This window comes from Setaria viridis, chromosome 7 (assembly GCF_005286985.2).
Source record: "Setaria viridis chromosome 7, Setaria_viridis_v4.0, whole genome shotgun sequence".
NCBI lineage: Eukaryota > Viridiplantae > Streptophyta > Magnoliopsida > Poales > Poaceae > Setaria > Setaria viridis.
Window position 1 is genome coordinate 19,850,937 of NC_048269.2, and position 24,486 is coordinate 19,875,422.

Genomic DNA, 24,486 nt, shown 5'->3' on the forward strand with positions numbered 1-24,486 from the left:
TTTGGAAACTTGCGATGCTGCCGGATTGCATAAGTGACAAGGCGAGACGGCAGTCTGAGGCTATAAGATCTTTCTCCGAGATCGTGGCCGGATCAATTTCAGACGGCAGGGGCATTCGTCCGTCGCCGGAGGTCAGCAGATGTTAGGCAGCCATGAACCGAGCCGTCTCGTTCGCGCCCGTCACCTCACCGCGGACTCCATCAACCGCGACGACGAAACCGGCGCCGGGGGCCCTAACAACTCCCGGAGAAAAAAAAAAAAGCCGAGGCCCAACACATTTCAGGCAAGAAGAGATCGCCAGTGCCTGTGCGTGCGTTCTCAGCTAATTTCAGGCAGGATCAGTCACGGTCACCACCAGTGCATGGGCTACCGATCGAGTTCTTGGGAGTTCGGCTCGTAATCTGACAGTTCGTATCCGATCCATAGGTGGGTAGGTAGGTGGTGCTGATGCTCTTGGGAGTTCGGCTCGTGATCTGACAGTTCGTATCCGATCCAGAGCTGTTTTTTGGGGCAGGTTCGTGTTTGTCTGAACTGTGCTGTCTCGGCTCGTAGGTTCCGGAATGAGATTGTAGGTCAGATCCGAGAACCAAGCGTGCAGGATATTGTAAACAACGTTGGTGACCTGATGTAATGAGCAGTGCAGGCGAAGGGAATTAAGTTAGTAATGGATGATTTTGACCTGACAGAAACCTGTTCCCTGAGCCATCAAAATGCTTTCGAAGTTTTTCTTTTGTTGATGGCGTACATCAATAATGCATGAATCGCGTCACGAACATTCCATCATGTAAGCAACCATCGATCGGTTCTAATAAAGAAACAAAAAGGAAAAGAGAGCTTCGTGTAGCCTCTGTTCATGCCTCTGCTCCTATTTCTATAATCCGCGCCATGTTTACAGGGTCCAAACACCATGGAGAGAAGAACAAAAATATGCGAAATAAACAAACAAAAGGGAAGCAGGCAAGTCGAATCCGTTGCACACTAGTCACCACATCCTCCAATTTTTGGGGGAAAAAAAATGAAAGTTTCGATCGAGTTCATTGCTCACTACTCGAGTGTGTAGCCTAGGTAGTAGTAGCTAGGTCGAAGCACGGAAGGCGGTCATCCACTTAAAAAAAAGATCTTCATTTCATTCACGTCCAAGTCCAACACGCAAACGATCTGCCCAAGCCTTTCACCAATCTTGTTGTCGCCCGACGGACAAATTGGCAAGAACTTCTCATCTCCTTCAAGGTGAGGTGATGGCCGGCCCGGGATTTACGTTTGGTTGGCGTGGTGCTTCACGGCCTAAAACAATTGGAGAGAGGAGTTGGATGGGGGGCAATGAGATCGATCGACGAGATGGCCGGGGAACGGCCGGTTGGTACGACTCCACTCTCCGCCCTGCAATTCGCTGAGATGACCTGTTCTTGAGGGAATTTGCGTTGGGGTTATGGATGGATGGATTGGATGGATCAACGTCTGAACGGCGGCGGCGATCAACAACTGCACACCAACTGGTACTAGAATGGCAGCTATGCCACTGGGATGCCAGGAATGCTATAAATAAACCATAATAAACGAGCGTTTGTTTGGTTAGGTTATGCTAGTTTGGTCAATGGGTCTTAATATTTTGAGAGGGATTGCAGCCGGAATTGGCTGTTCCGTGAGCTTTGTTGGTGGTGGTTCAGATGCTAAAAACCTCCAACAGATGGTATACAAATGTAAATGCCATGCTGGGTGTCTTCAAAATGGGGAGTTGGCTCTACAAAGCAAAATTGAGTCGTCCAAAATAGACATCACTCAGTTTTAAATTGTAGTTCGTTTTGGCTTTTCTAGATTCATATATGTTTACATGCATCTAGATATAGGCTATATTTAGTTTAAGTATATAAAAAAACTATGCACCTAGAAAAGCTAAAACGACTTACAATTTGGGGGCGGAAGTAGTAGTAAAGATACAATGCCATACTTCAAAAGATACCTGTTTGCACTTCATCAAATTATTGGTTTATTTTTCATTGATATTACTTTTGGACTATTACATTTTGTTTACCATTTTTTATACTTGACAACTTACTTTAAGTACCAACCAAATGCACCACGTATCGTTGGCCCGCGTCGTTGTCCTAAACAACAATTAATCCAAATTTCAATGTATGAGTGTTATGTGTATTTTTTGTCATCTTAGTTATAGTTTTTCTTCCTGATAACTGCAAGTTGCAGAGCTAACTTGAATAGTGCATTTAAGTGTAATCGCAACACAATTTTAAAGCGATTAAATCTAGTGAGACGACCTCAAAATCTAAAAATAAAGACCAAGAGATGGAATTGGGACAGTTTCTTCACCATCTAAAAAAACAACCCAAGCTAAAAATATAGGAGTACCTCATCAAGAGAATCTAAACATTTACAGTTAAACAATGAAAAAAGTATATATTTTTTCCACTATATTTTTGGTTCTTGTAAAATGTTAATGAATGTACCTATACTAGCAATTAATCGCAAAAGAAAAAACCTACAAAATTAGGGGAAAATGAAAAAGAAGAAAAAAAAAACCCTCAACAAACTCCCTCGTGACGTTGCCACACCAAGCAATGCCTTTGCCCACATGCCACGTCACGCCGTGGTGGACCCATCGGTGCACGACCGCGACAACACTGCCTCGCCGCCGCCGCCTTCGTCGTTCTCCTCGCACGCCGCCACGGCCCGCTCGAGCACGCCGACGACCTCGCTCATGGTGGGGCGGTCGCGCCCCGCTGGCCGCACGCAGTCCGCCGCCAGGTAGCCGACGTAGGCGACGGCCTCCATCTCCCCTGGCGTCGGCAGCGGCAGGCGCGCGTCGAGCACCCGGTGCACGCGGTCCGCCTCGATGTGCGGCACGGTGACGTCGACGACGTTCTTGGGCGTGCCGCTGCCCTCGAACCGCTGGATCACCTTGCAGCCGGAGAGCAGCTCCAGGAGCACGACGCCGAAGCTGTACACGTCGCTCTTGTCCGTCAGGTGCTGCAGCCGGTAGTACTCCGGGTCCATGTACCCCACCGTCCCCGCCGTCAAGCACGGCTCGTCGTCGACGTCGCCGCCGGCATTGCCGCATCCGGCGCTCAGGTCGTTGAGCAGCGAGAGGCCGAAGTCGGAGACCTTGGCGGTCCAGTCGGCGTCGAGGAGGATGTTGGGGGACTTGATGTCGCGGTGGATGATGGGCGGCACGGCGTAGGTGTGCATGTACTCGATGCCGCGGGCGGCGCCGAGCGCGAGGCGGAGGCGCGCCGGCCACGACGTCAGCGGCGGGGAGAGCGGCGCCGCCGGGGGACGCCGGTGGAGGTGGTCGTGGAGGGTGCCGTTGGGCATGTACTCGTACACGAGGATGCGCTCGCCGCCGTCAGCGCAGAAGCCGAGGAGGCGGACGAGGTTCTTGTGGTTCACGCGGGAGAGCAGAGCCAGCTCGGAGACGAAGGCCGCCTCGTGGCTGCTGGCGCGCCGCGCCGCCGCCGCCGTGGCGGAGGAGGACGACGCGGCGCCGGGGTCGCGCCGCTCCACGCGCTTGATGGCGACCTCGCGGCCGTCAGCGAGGGACGCGCGGTACACGGTGCCGAAGCCGCCGGAGCCGATGCGGTGGGACGGCGAGAACCCGCTCGTTGCGGCCCGGAGCGCCACCAGGGGAAACTGCTCCACCGTCGTGTTGGGGCCCTTGGAGAGCAGCGCGCTGAGCCGCCGCTCCACGCGCGGCGCCGCCGGGCCATTCGGCTCCGCGTGGATGCGCCCGGAGTCCTGAGAGCCGCCGCCCCGTCTCCTGCGAAGGCAGTACACCACCACCGCGGCGATGGCGGCCAGAACTCCCGAGCCGATCCCGGCACTGACTAACGCGATCGCCAGGTCGCTCGGCCGCCGCTTCCCGCTCGAGTGAGAGCTCGACGTCGACGAGCTGGGGGTAGGCGCCAGCGCCCTCATGGGCGGAGGAGAGTAGCCGCAGGGGTAGCAGACGGCGGCGACGCCTGCGCCGCCGCATAGGGGCCCGGAGCCCGACCAGACGCCGCAGAGGCACGACGCCCACGGCGCGCACGGTCCAGGCAGAACGCGGTCGAACACCTTGCTCACCCCGCCCGGGGCTCCGGCTCCGGCCTGGACGCCGGGGCCCCAGCACACGAGCGAGTAGTCGGACATGAGCACCCCGCACACCACCTTCCCCTTGGCCTCTAGCGCGACGAATTGCTTCTGCGCCACCGACCGCGGCGGCGCCGCCTCCTCCGGTGGCCAGCACGCGACCGTCCAGTTCCCCCACAGAACGCACGTTACGGCGTCGCCAACCGCCAGAGACGACACCGCGCGCCCCGCTATCCTCGGCGACGGCGACGCGGCCGCCACCGCCGCCGCCTCGCCCCAGCACACCACCTCGCCGCTCTCCGCCCTCACCGCGCACGCGTGACGCTCCCCCGCCGCGAGCATGGCGTGTCTCCCCTTCGGCTCCCACCTCGCCGCATCCCCGCCGCCGAAACACCTCACCTCGCCGGAGCCCTTCACGAGCCCGCACACGAACCCGCCGCCCACCGCCACGGCCGAGAACCGCACGCGCTCCGGCACCGTTCCCGACGACCACCTCCAGCATTGAATCCTCTCCTCGACGATCCCGCACACGTACTCCCCGCCGCCGGACACCGCCGACAGCGCTTTGCCCCAGTACACCCGCTTCGACGTCGCCTCGCTGTCTCTCAGGTCCCACCACCGCATGGACATCGGCTGCGACGACACACTCGGGCCGGCGGAGCAGAGGTACCCATCGCCGGCGACGACGGCGGAGAACGGCGTGCTCTCGCCGCCGTAGGAGTAGTTGTGGTGCTGGGCAGAGCTATTGGTGATGCTGGCGCAGGAGATCTGGTAGTCCGCCGTCCCGGTGCCTGTGGGGACGAGCGCGCACGCGACGTGGTGCGGGCAGGCGGTGGCGTTGGCGCCGACGGCGGCGATGGCGATGGTGGGGAACGGGAAGGAGGAGGACGCGAGGAGGAGCGGTGGGAGGAGGGCGAGGAGAGAGAGGAGGCTCAGGAGGAGGTGGCGGGGCGGCGGAGGTGGAGACATTGGATTGGGAGAGAGGTTAGGGGAGGAGAAGAGAGAGAGGAAGGGGTTGTGTAGACCATGGTGGCGCGAGGAAGGAGAATGGAAGGGAGAACGGGGGAGGGAGGGAAGGGAGGAGGTTTAAAGGTTGGTGTCTCTTTCTCTTTTTTTTTTCTTTTGAATTTTCTTTTCTTTCATTTATTTGCTTTGGGTGTGTTTGCAAGGGAAGATACCTAAACTCGTGTTCTTTAAATTTTTCCTTTGGTTGGATATGAATTTGTGAGGTGGTTTTTGTTGAGTGATGCCTGCCAATGTTTTTTAGGGACATGTTTGTCCCTGTTTTGTTGTAATGTTTTGTATTAAAGTTCATCCTTTTAGATGGTAGTAGACCAAACGATTATCTTAGCTAGCTATTACATTTATACTATATTGGAAATTTTGTTTTTTGAACACACGAGTGCATGCATGGTGCAGCACATCCATTTAAGTCAACTTTCCAGATTTGGGCATGTACAATCTTGTCCGATCCACTCTATTCGTAGACAACACTAAAAATCAACTCATACAATTAATTTAGTACTGGCTAAACTTATCTTAGTAGTGTGATCACTTGATGGCACTAGTATGAGTCACAATTCACAAACTACGCGTGTGCTCGTTGATATACCCAAAAAAAAAACGGAAAATGTGGTTCTCACGATGCATATTTGGAGTGGTTAGAGGCACAATTGAAAGGAAGACGGCGAGGGCTAGGAAGAGAGAGCAGAGTGAGACGTTGAGGATTTCACCTCACACACGATGCCACAATCTTTTATTCCAAATGAAGAGGCCGGTGCACATATCACCTCACGCACTTGAACTAGTGAACAATGTTGAAGTATTACATTTCTCCATTAGTAATCTTTCGAGTGTAACTGGTCGGTACATGCAATTCAATAAACTCAAAAACATATGGAATATCACAATATTGGAGGCTGTGTCGTCATTTACGTTTTTTGTGACTACTATACTGATGCAATTTTAATTCTAGAGATACCATTTCTATCGACAGAGCATTTCGTCGTGTGCGAGAGTGTCGTCATACACACATAAGCATATGGTCACGCATGGCTTCGGTTCGTGTGACTGCGAAAGGAGAAGAAGAAAATTACTTCATGAGCTCTTTCTCCTAGGTAACGTGTGAAAGAACGCCATTTCTTTCACGTGCGGCGCCATTTCTTTCCTGTAAAGTGGGAGGAGAAAACCGTATCAATTGTGCTAGTCCCCATTCGAGAACATCAGCAAAAGCTGGAGACCCAGACCCTTGTTTTTGAAGAGCAACGCGAGATCGTGGAGAAAAGGAATATAAAAGAGAGTGTTTTTCCAGATCTAGAAACAAAGTCTTCTATTACGATCGTCAGAAACGACTAGATTTATCAAAGATTAATTGGTTGTGAGTGGCTTGTGAGTTGTGAGCCAGATCGATCGGTCCTCATGCATGCAGATGATCCTCGAGAAATGTTTTCTTAATGCATGTCTTCCTACCGGAAGCAAGCAAGAGCTGTGCAGTATGATCCAGGGTGTCGATTGCATGTGCTTGCGTTGACTGCTGAAACTAAAACACTTGTAAAGCTGGTCTCAGTGCACAGTTTCAGTTTCGTTGCACAGTTATCAAGACTGAAAACTTCGTAATTGAGTCTGATGAGTGTCGTGGGGATGAAACTTCTCTCTCATCTGATGAAACTCTCACATCCTCTTTCCTCATAATTACCTAGCAATTTTGATGATGTGATATAAAAAATAATGTCCATAAAATTCCTATTGAGACTGGCCTTAAGCTAAACTTGGCAGCATATATAATCAGTGTGTCCGGACAGTCTAAAATGGACTTTCATGTGCAAAACAAAGACTCCTGATGGCGTATACGGCGCATGAGACTAGTTTTGGTGTGTTCCTCGGAGGAATTAAACTACCGGAGCTCGAGACCGGAAAATCCATACGCGTTTCTGAGCTAGACTGCTGACTAACCACCGTCCATCAAAGAACCGATCGAAACATGGTCACTGGTCAGTCTGGTAGTACTTGCAACTTGCATCGCGAGAGGTCCAAATGGAGATCCGAAAATTAGACGTCTGCATCCTCACTCCAACTGTTTCTTCTAAACTGCATTGCAAAAACATCCGACGAGGTCATCCTACATGCTGCATCCTCAAATTTCCACATGCCGTACAACGGAGAACGCACGTCATGAGTCGGTGCCGCGTACAGCCACTCATTTTGATCAAATCTTCAATCCCCGTCGGAATTCTGATGGAGTTTGGCTGTGACGAGTGGCGAGTTTACGATGGTCAGAACCGAATCGTTTGTTCTTGGTTTACTGGTCGCTGGTCACTCGCACTCACCAAGTCACCAGCTAGAAGGTTTCCTGACGACCTAACGCCGCAGCCAGTTGCCAATCGGCATGCCGCAGGGGTTAACATGTCAATCGCGTTCCACCTTCGTCCTCCCTCTCGTACTAGTTTAACCTTTTCTTTTCCCTCTCGCCCAAAATTTGCAGTTGAGTAATCCACATCCTCTCTTCACCTGTTTCGCCTAACCGCCGTACAGTATTGTTTACGTTGACGTGAGTAGCCAGTGAAGAGAAAGAGATTCAGACATGAATAGAAATGGACTAACCTTGGAGGAAATAGGCACCCAAATTGGCTTCGACGTCGAGGACTTGATAACTTGGGTGGTCGTCAAAGATTAATAAAGATTCAGAGACATTCGTATTGCCATTTTGTTTCTTCAGGGTGTGTGGTAACTGCAATCAGTGTGTGATGATCTGAACGACGGCAGGCACTGCATGGGGAAACTTTTCCACGGCGTTCCGGGCTGCTGCTTTTCCTGTGTGAATGGTGGTGGCAGCAGATAGTGGAGCTGCGCTTTTCGCCGGCGGCCTGTTTTACCTGGTCATTGCTTTTACGAGAAGATTCCTAGAACAAAGTGGCATGCATAGTGCTAGTACTTTCAGGAAAGTTCCCCTGGCTAGCTAAAAACGTGATGTGGATCATGTTCAGACTCGAGGTCTGAGTCGTATTTGCCCGGCCTGTTCGCGTTTCTACAGAAAGTATTTGCCCTTTTTCACCTGAGCGGCTGAACTTTACGACATGTTCAAGATCCTTTCTCTGATTTTAGGTTTTCCCCGTGTCAAGTTCAGAATTCCAATTAGTCGACGTCAGCAAAAGGATGAAGAAATAAATTTTCACTCGGAATTTAGTGTCACCTGTATCGAATTTCCGTTACCCTTTTTGTGAGTTTTCTCTGGCAGCAGTGTCAGCATTCGATCAGCAAGTGAAAGCTTTCTTCAGCCATCCTCAACTGAACACACACTACTCCGTGTCTTGAACTGGAAGTTGAATTGTTAGCACATCGACCTCACCGCTGGACCTCGTGGCCTTGACCTAATAATGTTCACCGTCAAGTGAAACTCGCCGTACGTGTCCGTGGTTAATGTGAAGTTTAGGAGTTTTGGTACAAGGCCAGTGCAATAATGTTGTTGAAGTTGATGTAGCACTGGCCAAGCCCAAATTTATACACTAGTTGTGCGTTCAAATTTGCTTTACAGGTTTGGGAGATCAGGTCGCAAATCATGCGTCCGATTAGCCGGTCTTCGGTAGCGATTTGTCAATGCGACAAAGCAGTCAGCGATCAAAATCTTCCACTGCACCTTTTTTTTTTCAATTAACTTCTAGCCGATAATCATTACCGGAATCCCGTCTAAAAGCAACCAAGAAATACTAGTTATCGTGGTACGGCTAGAGTTGGTAGTTCAAACGTGTATGCATTGTCTCTGCACAGAACGAACCTGATTCGGAAGATTTTGGTGTCTGGGAGAGCCAATGGTTCTTGGAGAAAGAGATCGGGCAAGAGGAGACCTTGGGTTGACATCTTTCCCTTGGACTCCCTCTATTCCAAATTATAAGTCATTCCAAAAATCTGGGAGAGTCGAAGTATCTTGAGTTTGATCAAATTTATATGATAATATAATAACATTTATGATGTCAACTAAGTATCATTAGATTCTTTATCAATTATATTTTCATAGTATATCTATTTGATGTTATAAATCTTTATATTTTTCTCTATAATTTTGGTCAAACTTGAGATGCTTTGACTCTCCAATATTCTTGGAATGACTTACAATTTGGGACGGATGGAGTATTTATTAACAGTATCCGTGATGCCAAATTTGACATTGGTATTTGGAAAAAAAAAAGTATACTGGATTGCGCGTGACAATGCACGACTATCATGCAATCCCGGTAGGGATAACCTCAGTCGAATTCTCTCTTTTTTACGCGACCGTGCTAAGGCACGTTTTTTCATTAATAGGAAGACCTCAGTCGAATTCTCATCCCACAGGTGACAGGTCCGCAATTCGTCTTCCTAGCTTGTTCGTCTTTGTATTGCTTTGAATCGCCGGACTAGTTAAAAAAAAAAAAGTCTACCATCACCTTCCGCACTGTTGAACATATGTTTTGCGAGAGACATCGTCATCTCGTCAAGTAAATTCTGCCTTGGACCACGACGCCGTCGGAGTTTTACAGCCGCATCTAGCCTAGAATCAGGCACTCGACAAAGGCTAGAATCAGGCAGGCCTAGGTTGCTTACCTAGCGGCGGAAGCGACCAGCGTGGTTGCGACCGCCGACCGAATCGTCCACGGATTGTCGACCCTTCGTCCGCGTCGGCGATTGACTGGCTCGTCGTCCGGGAGGCGTTGTCAATCTTAATTGGTTGTGCGTCTCGGCCACCAGGTTTGAGTTCTCACCAACTCGAATTTGAGCTGCCCATTTCTTCGAATTCGTCACGAGAAACGACCAAATTCTTACAGGTTGGGTCTCGTTTATCGCTGGAGCAGGCGAGACGCATCGTGCATTTTCGTGCTTTGCTCGCTACTCGGGGGACGCGGTCTGGGGTTTGATTTCCTCCGAGAAGCATGGCGCGCGCGGTGCGGGCGAGAACAGTCACTGTGTTCGATTCGTCACTCCGAAGTCCGAAGCGGCAGCGCACGCCGGCATCCGGCGGATCAGCGCGGGATCCCGGTCGTGGATGTGAACCGCGCTGACGCATCCGCGCCGGCGAACAGACGTGCTTGTCGTGTCCATCCGCGCCGGTGGTAACCGCGTGGACTGCTGCTCGGTGCGGTGCGGTGCGGCTCCGGTGGGCAAGGACCTGGTCGGCTTCCAGGTCGCCTGTCCGGGCCACGGAGGGCACTAGTACGCCGCCAGAGATGTGCTCTCCTGGGCGTGGATGGTCAAGGATGGATGGCCTCTCGCCGGACACCCATCGAGCTAATCCGAGGCATAAAAAAACCAGGGATAAGGTGATAAACTGGCTCCCCAGCGCGGCCGTATTGGAATGAAGACACATTTCAGCCCGATCAAATAGCCAGGAAATGTCGGAACAAGATTACTTGCATCGCCATAGTATATCTCTAATAACATACTACACATGATAACAACATGGTATCAAAAATGTGGTCATACGAACTGTCCCTGCGTCTTTCACATCCTACGATAAACCATGCAATGCAACGTCAGCACGAAACGATGTAAATAGAAATTTTTGACCCTGCTACGTTGACTAGCCTGACTTTATGAAGTAGGGGTCATAGGCTCGTAGCTACACCAAAAGGCGCAAGATGAAGGACACGATGTACATTGGCAACTCCAAAAGCTTGGCACAGGGAGGGTATACCTGGAGCATCATCACCGAACAGCTGTTCCTTTCTCTTAGACAGATGCTACAGCAACCCTTTGGACATGAGACGGTGGGCCGTAAAAATCAAAACTGCAGTCTCGCAATGAAGATCCACTAGCCGTTAATTTGAGGGAAGATCTGTGATATCTTCATGAAAACATCCATGACCTGTCAGGAAACAATCAGGTTACAAGGTGAAGCAGACTGTCACTCCATCTATGTTCATAAACTGAGTCTTTTCTCCTTTTTTTTTCAAAAAAAAAGTGAGACAGACAATCAATAGGATCAAAACATACCTCTTTGTCATTTTGGTATTTCACAATGTTAAGAGGGTTCTGCGAGCACTGCATCAAGATGGCACAATGTCAGAACACTCAAATGACTAAAGCAGCAAGGAAGAATTTCTACAGGTCTTACATCCATGATGGCTGTCTGGATTTTTGGATTTTGGAATGCAACAGCGACTTCTGGGTTTGCCATTATTTTCGATACTACTTCCTCCGGAGTCATGCCAACTTGCGCTGTACAAGCAATTCAATAGTTTAGGAGTTCATATCTCATTTAAGCTACCACTTTAATGGGTAACTAATGGAATAAATTTGCAACAATCAGTTTCCGATCAGCACATCAAAGCCTTTCGGTCCCAAACAATCGGTTTCTGATGAACAATAAAAATTCAATACCAGAGAAGCACAGATTCTTAACTTAAAACAATTTTAACATTGCCTTCGAAGCATAATAAAAACACACTAGAAGCATGTGCAAGTGATCCTACGCTTTAGCATAAGAAAGTGACATGGGCAAGCTAAAATAATTAAAACAACACAATATTCTCAATATGGCATCACTTCAGCCAATAAACTTTGTCAGCTTCTGGCAGGCACACATCAGAGTCAGAGGAACATATTTGCAGCAAATAATGACAATAATTACCATATTAATTGAAATCTTCATTTGATTAGGAGAACAATGAATCAGGTAGGCACAAAAGCATTGCATAGATCAGGGGGGAATTTTGCAGAATCCATGCAATCAAGCATTCCAAACAAGACCCAAGTTACACAGAAAGCGTTTAATTTACTCACCAAACTGCTGTCGCACTTCTGGACTGCTAAGGTCAAAGTTCTTCAGGTGATCAACCATGCGGTTATCCCATTGATCAGGAGACGAACCCATGTTATTTCTGTTAATAGGTAATAACATCAGTATAATAAAGCCAGGGAAGATTTTTACACTGTAATAAAGCCGGAGAAGACTTCTGTTAACAAGTTGAACATTCAGATATGGGTGCTTGTTAGCTCAAGTGCTCAAGTGCATTAGTGACCAGTGGGCATAAGTTGATAACCAGTAGGTCTATGAGTCTGGGTGAAGTGCTGGGCTCATCAGTTGGCATTAGCTTGCATAATCTTTAATCGTTTCTATCATGCCGTGACATCCTACCATTGAAGATTAATATGGTTTGTATAAATGGCTTTTATATAATCAAACTACTTCCTGCCGTGATTCATCTTAATTCCAAGTACTCAAACTTAAACAATGTAATATACAAAAATGCAATAGATGTATTACAGCATATCCTGTAGTTGTTGGCGGTACATTGGATTCTGCAGCATCCCTGGAAAATAAGATTTCCACACATCACTATTTGTATTGGAAAATAAACTGTGAATATGTGACATTAATTATCTAAATAAGTGATCAGGAGCATACACTTGAACGAATCTGGGTTCCTCATCTCTTCGGGCAAGTAGCTGCAACATGTGAAGAAACCGGCAAAACTTTTTCAGTCTACTTGGAGGATAAAAAGGAGTTCTTGATATTCTTAATTTTCCGATACAAGAATTAGTAACTTCAGATTTACTAAAATTGACTCTGCAGGTATTCCATTACATGGGATGCCTTCCCACAAGAGACACCACCTCAGTCCCAACATATAATAAGCAAGAATTGGAGAACTGATAAGTTGCTATAAGTAGTCCTATCTGTTACTATTCATTAATTGGGGTTCCCTCATCCCAAACACATGACAAGCAAGAAGCCATGGAGTTCCTCCCAAGCAGAACTAACTTTAGAGCATGAACCATCTAAAAATAGAAAATTCAGGATTAAGTTATTGCTACTAAACCAAAGGTATTATTTTGCTACTATTAATCTTTAATTATTCTCATCATTCAGCAAACAAACACAGATCTGTACAGATAGGAGTATGGAGTATCACCAGCACCCAAAATGCTAACAGCCTGACATTCAAACAGAGTCATAGGAACATGCTTCAGCCAAGCTGGTTTCTTAGGTGCTTTCTGATGAGCCATTCTCCTATTTCACAGGGATATTGTGTAAAAAAAACATTGTGGATATATCAAGGGGGGCAGGGTATGGGGTATTTGGTATGGAGCAATTAATTGATGACCACCAATATCACTAAACTATTACAATTTACAACAAAATAAACCAATTGTTGGGAAGTGTTACTGTTTTAAAATAGATGCAAAAATAGTGAGGTTCTGTATGTGTCAAACTTACGGATACACCATCTTCTGCACAGCTGGATCTTCCATCATTTTCTCGATTGTCTCAACAGATAGCATAGGTCCTGAGTTGCCTAGAACAAAATCAGTTGAGAAAAATCTATTCGCATCAACCAGGAAATAGTGGATAAAAGGAACACTACAATATCATTTTGAGAAAGATAAGAGATATGAATAGACATCCTCAATATGCATAACAAAAGAAGTTCAATTGCTCACTAGATTCAGTTGGTCCACGAGCAGCATCTTCATTTGGCTTAAAAGCCTCTCCATTTGTGGGAACCTTTGATAATTACAGAAAGGCATCAAATAAAATATCGCAGATTTTGCAGGAAGCTTATTAACCAGCCTTGTAGCATAACTTACTTCTCGCTCAGTATCCTCCTTACTTTCACTATCTGTACTATCACTTTTTACATCTACGGTCTCCAGTGAAGATTGGAGGTTCTTTTGCTGCAACTCTTCAGGAGAAACATCGACAAATGCTGCATGCATTTACTGATGGTAGTCAGAATGAGACAGATATCAAATATATAATGAAAACGAAGTTCAATGTTAAGATAAGCAGCAGTATCACCAATGGGTGGTGTGTTTTCATTTCCTAGTATCGTACTAGTAGAGGAGCAAGAAATACAATCACAGAAAAATACAATAAATGCACAACAACGGTAACATATAAGTTGAACATGCTACTGGAACACAGACGCCCAACCTTCCATTCGAGGATAATTAGAGGAAAGAAAAACTACAAACATAAAACCCATACCAAATTTCTTTGAAGGTTTCGGTGTTTCAGCCACATCCGCCTCTTTTGATGTTCCAGCAGCTTCAACTTCAGTAGCCGAGACATCAACAGTTGCAGCCTGTGGGTAGGTATCTTTCTTTGGTACTGAGTATGGATAAGGATAACTGCTTGGTGCAGTGGGAGCTGCCTGTGGCGGCATGGCAAATGGGAAAGGGGAGTTGGAGCCAAATGAGTTTGATGGTGACTGGGACATCATTGACTTAAATGCTTGCTGCATGGCATATTTCTGCAACAGATTTAGCAACAAGTGAAATAATGGGTAAGCCAATCACATACAGTCATATTCAAAGAGGCAACGGAAACAGTAAAAGGTAACAAAAAATGACTGAGAGGGCCAAACCTAGAAATATATGAAGTGGGGTGAAGTATGCACAAATTTGATAGGCAATTGGTGCAGTAGTGATAAGCATGAAAGTTGAAGATTATAGGATGCACAAACTAAGCTTCCCGTCAAACTACAACACAATCCCACCTTCATAGGACTACATACTATGCTTCAAACTTCTAAATAATAAAACTCGGAAATGAACTGATGCATTACATATAAACTGGAAGACTAAGCAAGCGTAGTACAAAAAGGCTAACAGAAAGACCTCCTGATTCATGTCCCAAAGGGTGATTTTTAGGAGTAACCATGCAATTAATGGGGATACATACCGTTTGACGACATAGAAAAAAGATAATAGCCAAGAGCTCACCTTTACCATGGAAGAGACCTGATACATCAAACCACCAAGTATTTAAGTTACAAGTGAATGGTATACATAACTGCACGGTATAGCATTAAAGGCAATGGGATTCATACCGTGGTAAACGCCACAGACAATGCTACACCAACTCCAATCCAGAAGACAGGAGAACCACTGCAGAGATTATATGTCAAGTTATCATACAAGGGTAAAGTTAACAGCAGCATACACAGAGAAAAACAAGAGGAAAAACTCACATGTATGATGACGGGGGAGGCATGGGAGGCAGGGTACCGGTTCCAGTAGACGTATTCTCATTGCTGGTCGAAGACGACACGCTTGCAAAGCCTTTTGCTCTCAATCCCTCGAAAGCTGACGTAACAAAGGATTTTATTTAAAGTTATCATGATAATAAAGTAGGTACTACTCAATTATATGGACAGAAATGGGAGCAACCCAAGCTGACGAAACATCCTCTACTCTACTCATCAGCTACTTCACTAAAAATGCAAACGGATAAGCTGACCATTCCGTACTTGGTCCTCAGCTACTACTTGTAGTCTTGTGAGCTAAGAATTCAGATGTGAGTTGAGGAAAATTAGACCGAGGATGCACAGAGCAGCCTCGAGCTCCAATAGGACAACACACTCAGTTCCAAAAGTGATGAGCAGGCAACGATTAGGCCGGCATAGATAGATGAACAAAAGGGAACAATCTGACAGAAACTACAGTCTACAGCCCTCGGCGCTTGAAGCAATTCAAATCCCAAGCTCCCACTGCTCAACCGGTCAACCCTAGTCATCATCTCGCCTCTCTCGCAGGACAGAAACTGGGCAGCGCGCAATCAGGGAAGGTAAAAGCATCAGGAGAGAGAGCCCCTCACCGTTCCTGGATCCGCGAGGAGCCACCGCCGCGACGAGGAGCCTGGGCCTCCTCGCCCCTCCCCGCGCGGCGCCGCCGGTGGAGGCCGCGGTCGGCGGCGCGGCGCCGGGGAGCCCGCGGAAGCGGGCGGCGGCGGAGAGGACGGGGAGGCGTGGGGACGCGGAGCAGGAGGAGGCGAGGACGAGGCTCTCCATGCCGCCGGGCCGCGCCGCGCTGCGTGGGGGCGCTGAGGTCTCTCTGTCTCCCTCCCTCGCTCGCTCGCGCTAGGGTTTATCGCTTGCGTGGCGCCGTGGCGGCGAGGCTCTCGTTGTGTACTCGCGCGGTGAGGGAGAGGGAGAGGACACAGGAGAGGGTGATTCGGATGACGATGGACGCCGAAACCAAAGCCCCTCGCCTCTCGGCTCTCGCTGTGGAGTGGGGCCCGCGGGGATGGTTTAACTGCAGTGCGGCCGCGCGGGACGGCAAGCCGGCAACAGCCTGCACAGTAGGACAGTAGGAGTGGCTGTATTGTACCTGCACGGCTGCACTACCCAAGCGTAAGACTCGTCATTATCATCAGACAGCAACGTCTATCCGTCCCAGAGCATAGACAGCCATGCTAATCAGCCTGGGAGCCTGGGAGGTACACGTATGACGTACCCCCTCTCTCGCAAACGAATATCATTTTTTTTAGCAACGATATAAGTCACTAATTGTACAAACTACAAAGCTACGAAGTTACTAATTGTGCGGAATTTACCAAAGTTGTAATGGTACTTTTCAAAGCAAATCTGATGGTTGAAACTAAAGCAAGTTACCACCTCTGGGACAACGCTGTTTGGGACTTCATCCTTGTAATTCCTCTGGTATATATCCTTCTTTTCCTTCCCTTTTTCCTTGTAACAACCCCCCCCCCCCCCCTCCCGGGTTTCCGGTCAAAATACCACACTTTTAAGAAATCTTTCTAAACGCATGGTCCTCATCTTGTATCCTGTAGAGTTTGTCATCCTTCGTACAGTAAAGAAACCATGGTCTTTCTGTGACACATTATCCTAACTAAGAAATGCTCTGGTTGTCACCTTGTGGCGTTCGATTTAATTACAGAAAGCTTTGACAAATTTCACAAAGTTGTTAAGTCATGGAAATATACACACGCTCTTCGTCTGCGACCGCCTGACAAGACACGTCTTCAAGGCAGATATAGATGTATCGAATAGAATTCATGAGCCGGAGCCGGAGATGCGGACGAGATTGGCATTACGACTCCAAAGTTCAGAAAGGAACATCAGTCAACATTGCAGTTGCAGATATCACTTAATGGTCCAGCATTTTTTAGGTAAAATTGCAATGGTACAGCGAAATAACACAACTGCATAGAACCTTTGTTTACTCCCAACAGGTTAGTTTACAGAAAGAATGTTCAGAGAAGTAAATTTACTCTTCCCTCCTGAGTCCTGATTTTTTTTCACAAAACACTGACATTTTACTCTCATAGTGCGTGCTGATCAAAGTCGAGGGTTTTTTTACAAGATACATGTGAAACATACACTCAAAAATGTTTTTCAATGTGCAAGGCAGCTATCAGTTGGCAATCTTTTACACAACCCTATCAAATAAAATTTGACATTATCCCTAAAGGAGTAAAAGATCCGCAAACTTTTCTGCCTTGTACTTCACAATTGCTGCTCTTTCGCTTTCTTCCGGGCCAGAGCTCGTGCTCTCGCAGCAGCAAGTGCATCATCACTTCTTTTGTAGTGATCATCAGTAACCTTTGCTGGCTGAATGTTCTGTGGGGTCTGAGAAGCATTCGAAGGAGCATCAGCGCCAGTTTTCTCAGTAGATGCAGCAGCTGTTGAATCCTTCGGTTGACTTCCTGAGGGTTCTTCCACACTCTTAGCCCTCTCTGGTCCAACACTGGATTCTCTTCTACGCTTTGGAGAAGGTTCGGAGACTTCAGCATCAACACTGTTAGATTTAGTATCCTCTGGTTTATTGTCCGACTTTTGAGGGTCAGCAGCTTTTGCACTGCCATGCGTCCGTGCACCGAAAGCAACATTCTTCTCAAGTCCGAAGTAAAAATCACTCAGGTCCTTCTTTTTAGTTACCTAGAAGAGATAGGTGAATAAAACATTAGCTGAGAGACAATATGGCAGCAAAATAACAATACAAGCTCCTTTAGATAGGCAATCTAATTTGCAGATGAGCATGAGACAAAACCAGCATTTATGTCATTAATACTGTGAATAGGAAAGGAATGCCACACCCATGACAAAATTTAGCCTTGGGGACGTTTACAGTTAGCAGATCATATTTTGCAGAAACAAAATTAACTTATCAGCTACAAATGAAGATAGTCCTGAAGTAAGGGATAAAACTAAAAGGGCAGTATAAAAGGCCAGGTTCATGTAGCTATACGCTATAGCATCCAGATTCATAGGCATCAGGATCCCTTTATTCTCCTAGTCTGATGCCACCAAGTCAAGCACATAGAACATGTAATAACAGCAGAATTCAAACTAAATACTTGATGATGATTTATCATCGAGCACAAGGCTCAACAGGAATGAAGCAACCATCCAACATAGACGTGTAATTCAGCAAAGTGAACTAGCCTGCCTCATGAGCAGGGTATCATCGGTAGTAAGTAAACGATACCCATACCGTATCGTATTGAAATAAAGGGTAGAAGCAAACATGCAACTTGGAAACAATAGAAACAAGTAATAAAAATAGGAACTCACAAAGATAGCAATGTAGGTATAAAAGACGTGAAATGCAACAGCAAACAAATGAAAACTTACATCTTCCCTTTCTTCTCGAAGTTGCCGCATTCTCTCTTCCTCAAGCCACTTTTGCTGTTCCTCAAGTTTCTTTCTGTAGGCAGATGTTACAAACTTATCCTTGTCCCCAAAAAGGTGGTCCTCCTTGCTCCTCTCTTTCTGAAGCTTCCTCTCATATATTATATCCTGTTCTCGTTTACGTTGCTCTGCTTTTTCCTTAAGTTGTGCAATGTATTTTGACTGTACAAAAGGAGAGGAATTGTTTTTAAAAAATCAAAATACCAAGGTATCAAACAATAATAAAACTCAGAGCTAGTGGCTCAGATCAGAGAGTACATGAAAAATATCATCGTAGCATAAGAAATGCAGAACAAAGCTCCTCTTTGGAAAGCTTCCACTAAAATACAGGTACATAACATATCTGTATCGTGTAGAACAAATCAGCTGCGACCAATATAGCATGCAAGATTGAGTAGCTACATGAAGGAATATCTTTCTCATTGCTAAAGCTTGTGCAGAATTCGAAAACTGGTTATCTAAGCTACATGCTAATTTTCAAATACTGGACCGATTAAACAGTCAGCAGAAGCAAACAATTACTTTTGCCAAAGAAAAATAATGGAAAATAATTCTTTAGATCTTCATAAATAGGAGATTTTCATTCAGCTAAATCCCTGTTTAGCACTCGATTCATCCACAAAAATTCCTCTTATAAATCAAGATGCGCTAAGCACCAAGGTGAATCTCTGCCAAACAACAACAATCTCCCATGCTCCATTTTCCTCCCAACAAGAAAGGAAAACACCATAAGCTCCACTTCAAATGTAAAATTTCGATTCCAGGAATCAAACACTAAGAAACAGGGCGCAGAACTATGCTAGCAACTAGTATTCTTCGCCAAAAATATCAAACTATACTCTTTCAAGCATCGCAATAACGAAACACTACGGCGCAAATAAACAATTGACGGAGGCAGGACCGGACGAATTACCTCGCGGACGACCTTAGCCTGCATCTTGGGGCGGGCTTCCTTCTCCTTCATGTCGTCGTACACCTCGTCGTACGCGTACACCGATGGATCCTCCTCTATGGCCTTCTTCTTCTGCTCCTCCACCTGCACTTCCGAAACACCAACGCCCCGGAGAGGAGGGACGGGGGGAAAATCCATCATCTCGTGGCCCGGCACACAAACGTTGGGGGGAGCGTACGCGCGGGGTGGTGACCGAAGCGGGTTACCTTCTGGAGGGCGCGCTTTTTGGCGGCCTGGCGGAGGATCTCGGCCTCAACATCGTCGTCATCGTCGTCGGCGAAGGCCGCCAGGGGCCGCGCCGGCGGCGGCGGCGCGCGCGACGACGAGGACGCCGCCGGCTTCGTGCGCAGCTGCAGCCCGTACCTCTGCATCGCGGCGTCGACGGCGGCGAGCTGCCGGTTCGATCGGCGACGAGACGGCGCAAACCCTAGGGGTCGGTGTCGCGCGTCGGCCTCACACGGTCACACCAGAGGAAGGAGAGCACCAGAGTCCAGAAGGCGAAAGGGAGAAGAACACGGTGCAGCGGCTTTTTTACGTTTTCCTGCACGGGTGACGGACCGCGCGGGGAGTCGGCACGGCGAGCTGTCTAATTCGGTGGCTTGGTGTAGCCTGTAGCCGGCTTCAATTTTCCTTTTCAAAAGACATTTTTATTTACAAATTGGGCTTTGATTTACGAGAAAATATACGGTGCAAACTACCGACATGATGGTGCCGTGAAAACCCTCAAAATACTAAATATAGAAGTTTTGTAATATTTTAAAAAATAGAAAATGGTACGCATAAATGCCATATCCAATTTGAAGACCAAAATCAACTCGCAGTTTAGGATTACACAAGTAGTTAGTTTGCACTGAGTATTTTTCATGGATGGTCTCACAATGTGAATGAATTAAAACCTCAAACAAAACTAATACCGTGTTTATACGTAGAGTACCTACACAAAGACTTCGGCGCTATGGCCAAAACGAGGATGATCAGATTTTGTCATCCGTGTTCCAATTTGTTTTGAGGAAAAAGTCCAAATCACTATCCTGAACTATGAAGAAAGTTTAGATAACCCTTAAACAAACTTTATGTTTACTTAACAATTTCTTAAACCAGCTTACTATTCACCTTTGGCCCATATTCGATTCTGGTTTTGCTGACTGGGATGTAGATTTTGCTAACTGGGATGACACGCGGACTATCCAACGTGGCAAAAGAAATGAGGAGCATATAACCCCTCGAATTAAGCCTGGCCAGGTGCCCTCCTTCCTCTTTTCTCTCTCTCCTCATGATATTGAGCACCTTCCTCGGTGCCGAGCATGTCACCGCCATCTACTACGCCGCTGTGTCTGATGTCGTCGTCTAGCAACGCTAAGTGCAACACGTCATCTTCGCTCCCTATCGCATCCACTACATTCGGGTGTTGTGCTGCGCTCAGTCTTGTCGCCTGGGTCTTTACTTCTGCTATCAAGGTCTGGTGACAATGGTGGCCGCCGGCGAGGGGCCCGGCCATGGCTTCAGCTCATCCATGGGCGGCTGCAATATCAATGAATGGCGACATGTGTTTGAATGCCTGTACCATCACAGGAGGGAGAGCGGCCACGTTACTAAACATTTTGGATGGAGAAGGGGCAGCTGCGGCAAGTTCAGAAGCAAGATTCAGAGTAGCAAACTACAATGTTGGGACTTTTTTACTTGAGTTTTAAATTTCTCTGTTGATTTAAGGCTGCTATTGTACCAAACATTCTCATTGGTTTATTTTTGAATATGATTATTGTAATTCTGTCAGCCTGTTCATGACAATTCGATTTGTCACATCAATTTGGGATTTCAGTATAGGAAAAGGAATAGCAAACTTCAAGTTCTGAGGACAGATATACACGTACAAAAGTAGTGTTCTCCATGCTTTCAGAATGGTTGCAAACTGGAAAATGAATGTCGGACATATATATATATCCAATTGAGATAAGTTCACTGACATAACTGTGATAAAATTAACAAAACCCAACTTAACTGACTAAATTATCAACTATTTACACCCAAAAAATGATTAAGTTCATAGCATGACTTGATCAACTTATTACGTCCCAACAATTGATATGAAAAGAAAGTTGCTGACAACTGAATCAGTTCTTTTTCCTTGCAAGAGCCTTGGCCCTTGGAGAATGCCTTGGCTTCAGAGCCCATTTCTTCTTTTTCTTCACAAGGGTTGACGTTGATTGTGAACGCATATCACATTGAGTGCTATTTTGAGTTACTTTAGCCTTCCTTAACTTTTTTAGTGGCCTGCTGCCCTCAACAACCTCCACATAATTTTGTAAGTTGACAATACAACATGGTCATAAATAGACTAATACTATGCATTACATATACTTGCCTCTTTGGCAGACTCAAAAATCCTCCTCTTTGCATTAGATTTACGACCACAGCTCCTAGTGTTGTGACCTTCCTTTTTACACTTGCTACATTTAATTTTGGTTCCTATCCTACTGACCTTTGTGGCCTTTTTATCCTCACCAAGTTCCCTCCTCCTTTCCTTCCTAGGCCTGCCCGGCATTTTCACATAGGCTAGAGTTTGTGGCTTAGGTCTTTTGGCCACTAATCCATTCCGTTCATGGGCATCATGCAATGATCATAGATCTTATTATATTCCACAACTGAATAGCAATATGCTATGTAGTCCTCAGCAGGCTTTGAACTCAAAAATAAAGCTGTGATGGTACAAGCACAAGGTATACTTGACAACTGTCGGTACGTATAAGAGCATGTCCTCTTCTCTATGTCAACTGAATACCTATTATCCTTTTGTTTGACCTCAAAGCCATCTTTGCCATTCCAAATTGCTAAAAATTATTGTGACAAGTCAATGTACTTGTTGAGCTTCTTCAGTATATTTGGACGGATCGTAGATGACCATCTACCTGCCTTAGTTTTGTTTTGCTGAATCCTCACATACACCTTTGTCCTTATACCCTCGAGCATGGAAATGATAGGATGAGCCCTAACATCTACTCTCCAATTATCGAAACTTTCACATATATTATTGTCAACACTATCACAATTCGATCCAATATTGAATCAAGTCCATGAATCCTCGGTTTCTTTTTCCACTACTGCCCAGACAATTGGATATATCTAGTTGTTTGCATCTCTGCCAAGAGCACAAATTAGCTCACCATTGCAAGAACCCTTAAAAAAATAGCCATCTACTCCAACCACTCTCTTGCACCCAGCAAGGAAGCCCTTTTTACAAGCATCAAAGCACACGTAAATCCTTTGGAATACTTGGAAATCGTAGTCAGGGTCCAAGCATATTACACATGTGCTCCCTGGATTGCTCCTAAGAATTTTAGCCTGGTACTCAAAGAGCTTGGCATACTCACCTTTGCATGACTCATAGATCTTTCTCATAACAATACCCTTTGCTCTCTTGATCTTGGAGAGTGACACATCTACACCCATCTCAAGTAGCGCGATCTCCTTAATATTTTGAAGCTTCCAAGATGGGTTTGCCTTGATGATGTGCTCGTATTTTTCAGCTATCCTTGGGCATGTGACTAACCTATTATCCTTTCTTTGAGGGCAAATGTGTACATTATGGAAGGTTTTCACCTTAAACTTGTCATTGTGTTTGGAGGCAAAAATGAACAAGGGTAGCCCTTCCATGAACACTTGGCTCTAATCCTAGTAGCCTCGTCCTTTGGAAATATGATGTGCCTCCTAGTAGTTAGTCCATATTTGATCAAGGCCTCCTTGAACTGCATTCTTCCACTAAAAATCATCCCAAATGAAAATATTGGAATTATAGTTTCACTGTCATATCTCCAAAATATGCTCTTCCTTCTTATTGCTTCACCCTCATCATCATCTTCATAACTGCATTCTTCACTACTATCCAGCATTATGGGTTCCCCATCATCTTCTAAAGCATGTGCTTCTTCTGCAATTTCCTGGATTTCAAGGTTAGAAAATCCATGATCTTCATCAGTGCTTGCTGGATTTCACCTTTGGTTCCTAGCATTGGTCCTAAACTCAGTTGCTTCTTCATCATCCTCTGATGTGTCCTCATCTCCCAAAACATAATCTTCTTCTTCATCAGATGTATCCTCTTCATCTTGAACGTATTCTTTATCATCTTTAGAAGGCACCTCACCTCCTTGATCACCAAGCTCACCTCCTTGATTACCAACCTAAACACCACCTTCATTAATAAACTGAACACCTCCTTGATCCCTTCCATCATACATATATATCTCTACATAAATTTCATCAACTACACCATCTGTTATGCAATCAAACATATAGAAGCAAGTTTTGTCATCACTAAGCCTCCTCAATCCATTGCTTAGATCATCTCTAGGGAATAACCAATAAAAATCAACATTATCTTCATCAGTTAGTGCAACATGAGCTAACAAAAACCTCCTAAGTTCTGGCAATGACACTTTGTCCCTCTCTACGTGTGATAACTCTACTCTACCGTTGACATGGTTCAATAAGTTGACATCAAAATTAAACCATCCCCCAAAGTGGAATCTAACCGGAATAAAGTCTCGCGGGTCCATTTTCCTAACAGCATTGAACACATAACAATCCTATATCAGAACAGTGTATATTCCATAGATTCATAGAAAAAGGCATAACTTTTTTTAAAAAATTCAAGACTACTAGCATCAGGGAGTACAAGTGATTGTATTAACGACATTATGATCAACTTAAACACCGACTTTCAAGTGATACCAACATCCTCCATCCGTTAGAACCCCATCAAACCAACAACAGATTGGCAACAATTTTCAAAATTTGAACCTACAATACATAGCTAATGGTGAAGACAACTACAAGTACTCATCCAAATCCCATTTGAACGAATAAAGTCACCCAATTGCTCCAAGATTGAATCCCAGCAGGTTCTAGACGCTAAAACCCTAGCCTTATAAACTAAATGATTCTTCTAGTTTCGATCTGTCCTAAAGGAAGAGGAATAGACTCGATTTCATCATTACCGATCAACTTGTCTGTCCTCCAATCATCACTCGGATTGATTCGCAAGGAACGGGA

General features: G+C 46.1%; 3 protein-coding genes and 2 pseudogenes across 3 annotated transcripts; all 5 read right to left on the reverse strand.

The window, feature by feature from the left end:
• Positions 1–2,344: 2,344 nt before the first annotated feature.
• On the reverse strand, positions 2,345–5,120 carry LOC117863289 (serine/threonine-protein kinase-like protein CCR4). The gene has a single exon (XM_034746929.2). It carries the CDS (start codon positions 5,047–5,049, stop codon positions 2,596–2,598), a length of 2,454 nt encoding a protein of 817 aa, XP_034602820.1. The 5' UTR covers positions 5,050–5,120; the 3' UTR covers positions 2,345–2,595.
• Positions 5,121–10,443: 5,323 nt separating this feature from the next.
• Positions 10,444–16,006, reverse strand: LOC117864505 (protein TIC 40, chloroplastic). Its single transcript, XM_034748637.2, has 14 exons — positions 15,653–16,006; positions 15,027–15,141; positions 14,886–14,943; positions 14,779–14,796; positions 14,042–14,306; positions 13,642–13,760; positions 13,495–13,558; positions 13,271–13,349; positions 12,458–12,498; positions 12,317–12,362; positions 11,833–11,930; positions 11,165–11,268; positions 11,044–11,091; positions 10,444–10,915 (listed from the first exon to the last, which is right to left on the reverse strand). Exons 1-14 carry the CDS (start codon positions 15,843–15,845, stop codon positions 10,862–10,864), a joined length of 1,302 nt encoding a protein of 433 aa, XP_034604528.1. The 5' UTR covers positions 15,846–16,006; the 3' UTR covers positions 10,444–10,861.
• Positions 16,007–16,991: 985 nt separating this feature from the next.
• Positions 16,992–19,948, reverse strand: LOC117865902 (uncharacterized). Its single transcript, XM_034750163.2, has 4 exons — positions 19,647–19,948; positions 19,402–19,524; positions 18,432–18,650; positions 16,992–17,735 (listed from the first exon to the last, which is right to left on the reverse strand). Exons 1-4 carry the CDS (start codon positions 19,809–19,811, stop codon positions 17,304–17,306), a joined length of 939 nt encoding a protein of 312 aa, XP_034606054.1. The 5' UTR covers positions 19,812–19,948; the 3' UTR covers positions 16,992–17,303.
• Positions 19,949–21,492: 1,544 nt separating this feature from the next.
• LOC140223468 (uncharacterized) lies at positions 21,493–22,497 on the reverse strand (annotated as a pseudogene).
• LOC140223379 (uncharacterized) lies at positions 22,444–24,106 on the reverse strand (annotated as a pseudogene).
• Positions 24,107–24,486: the final 380 nt, after the last annotated feature.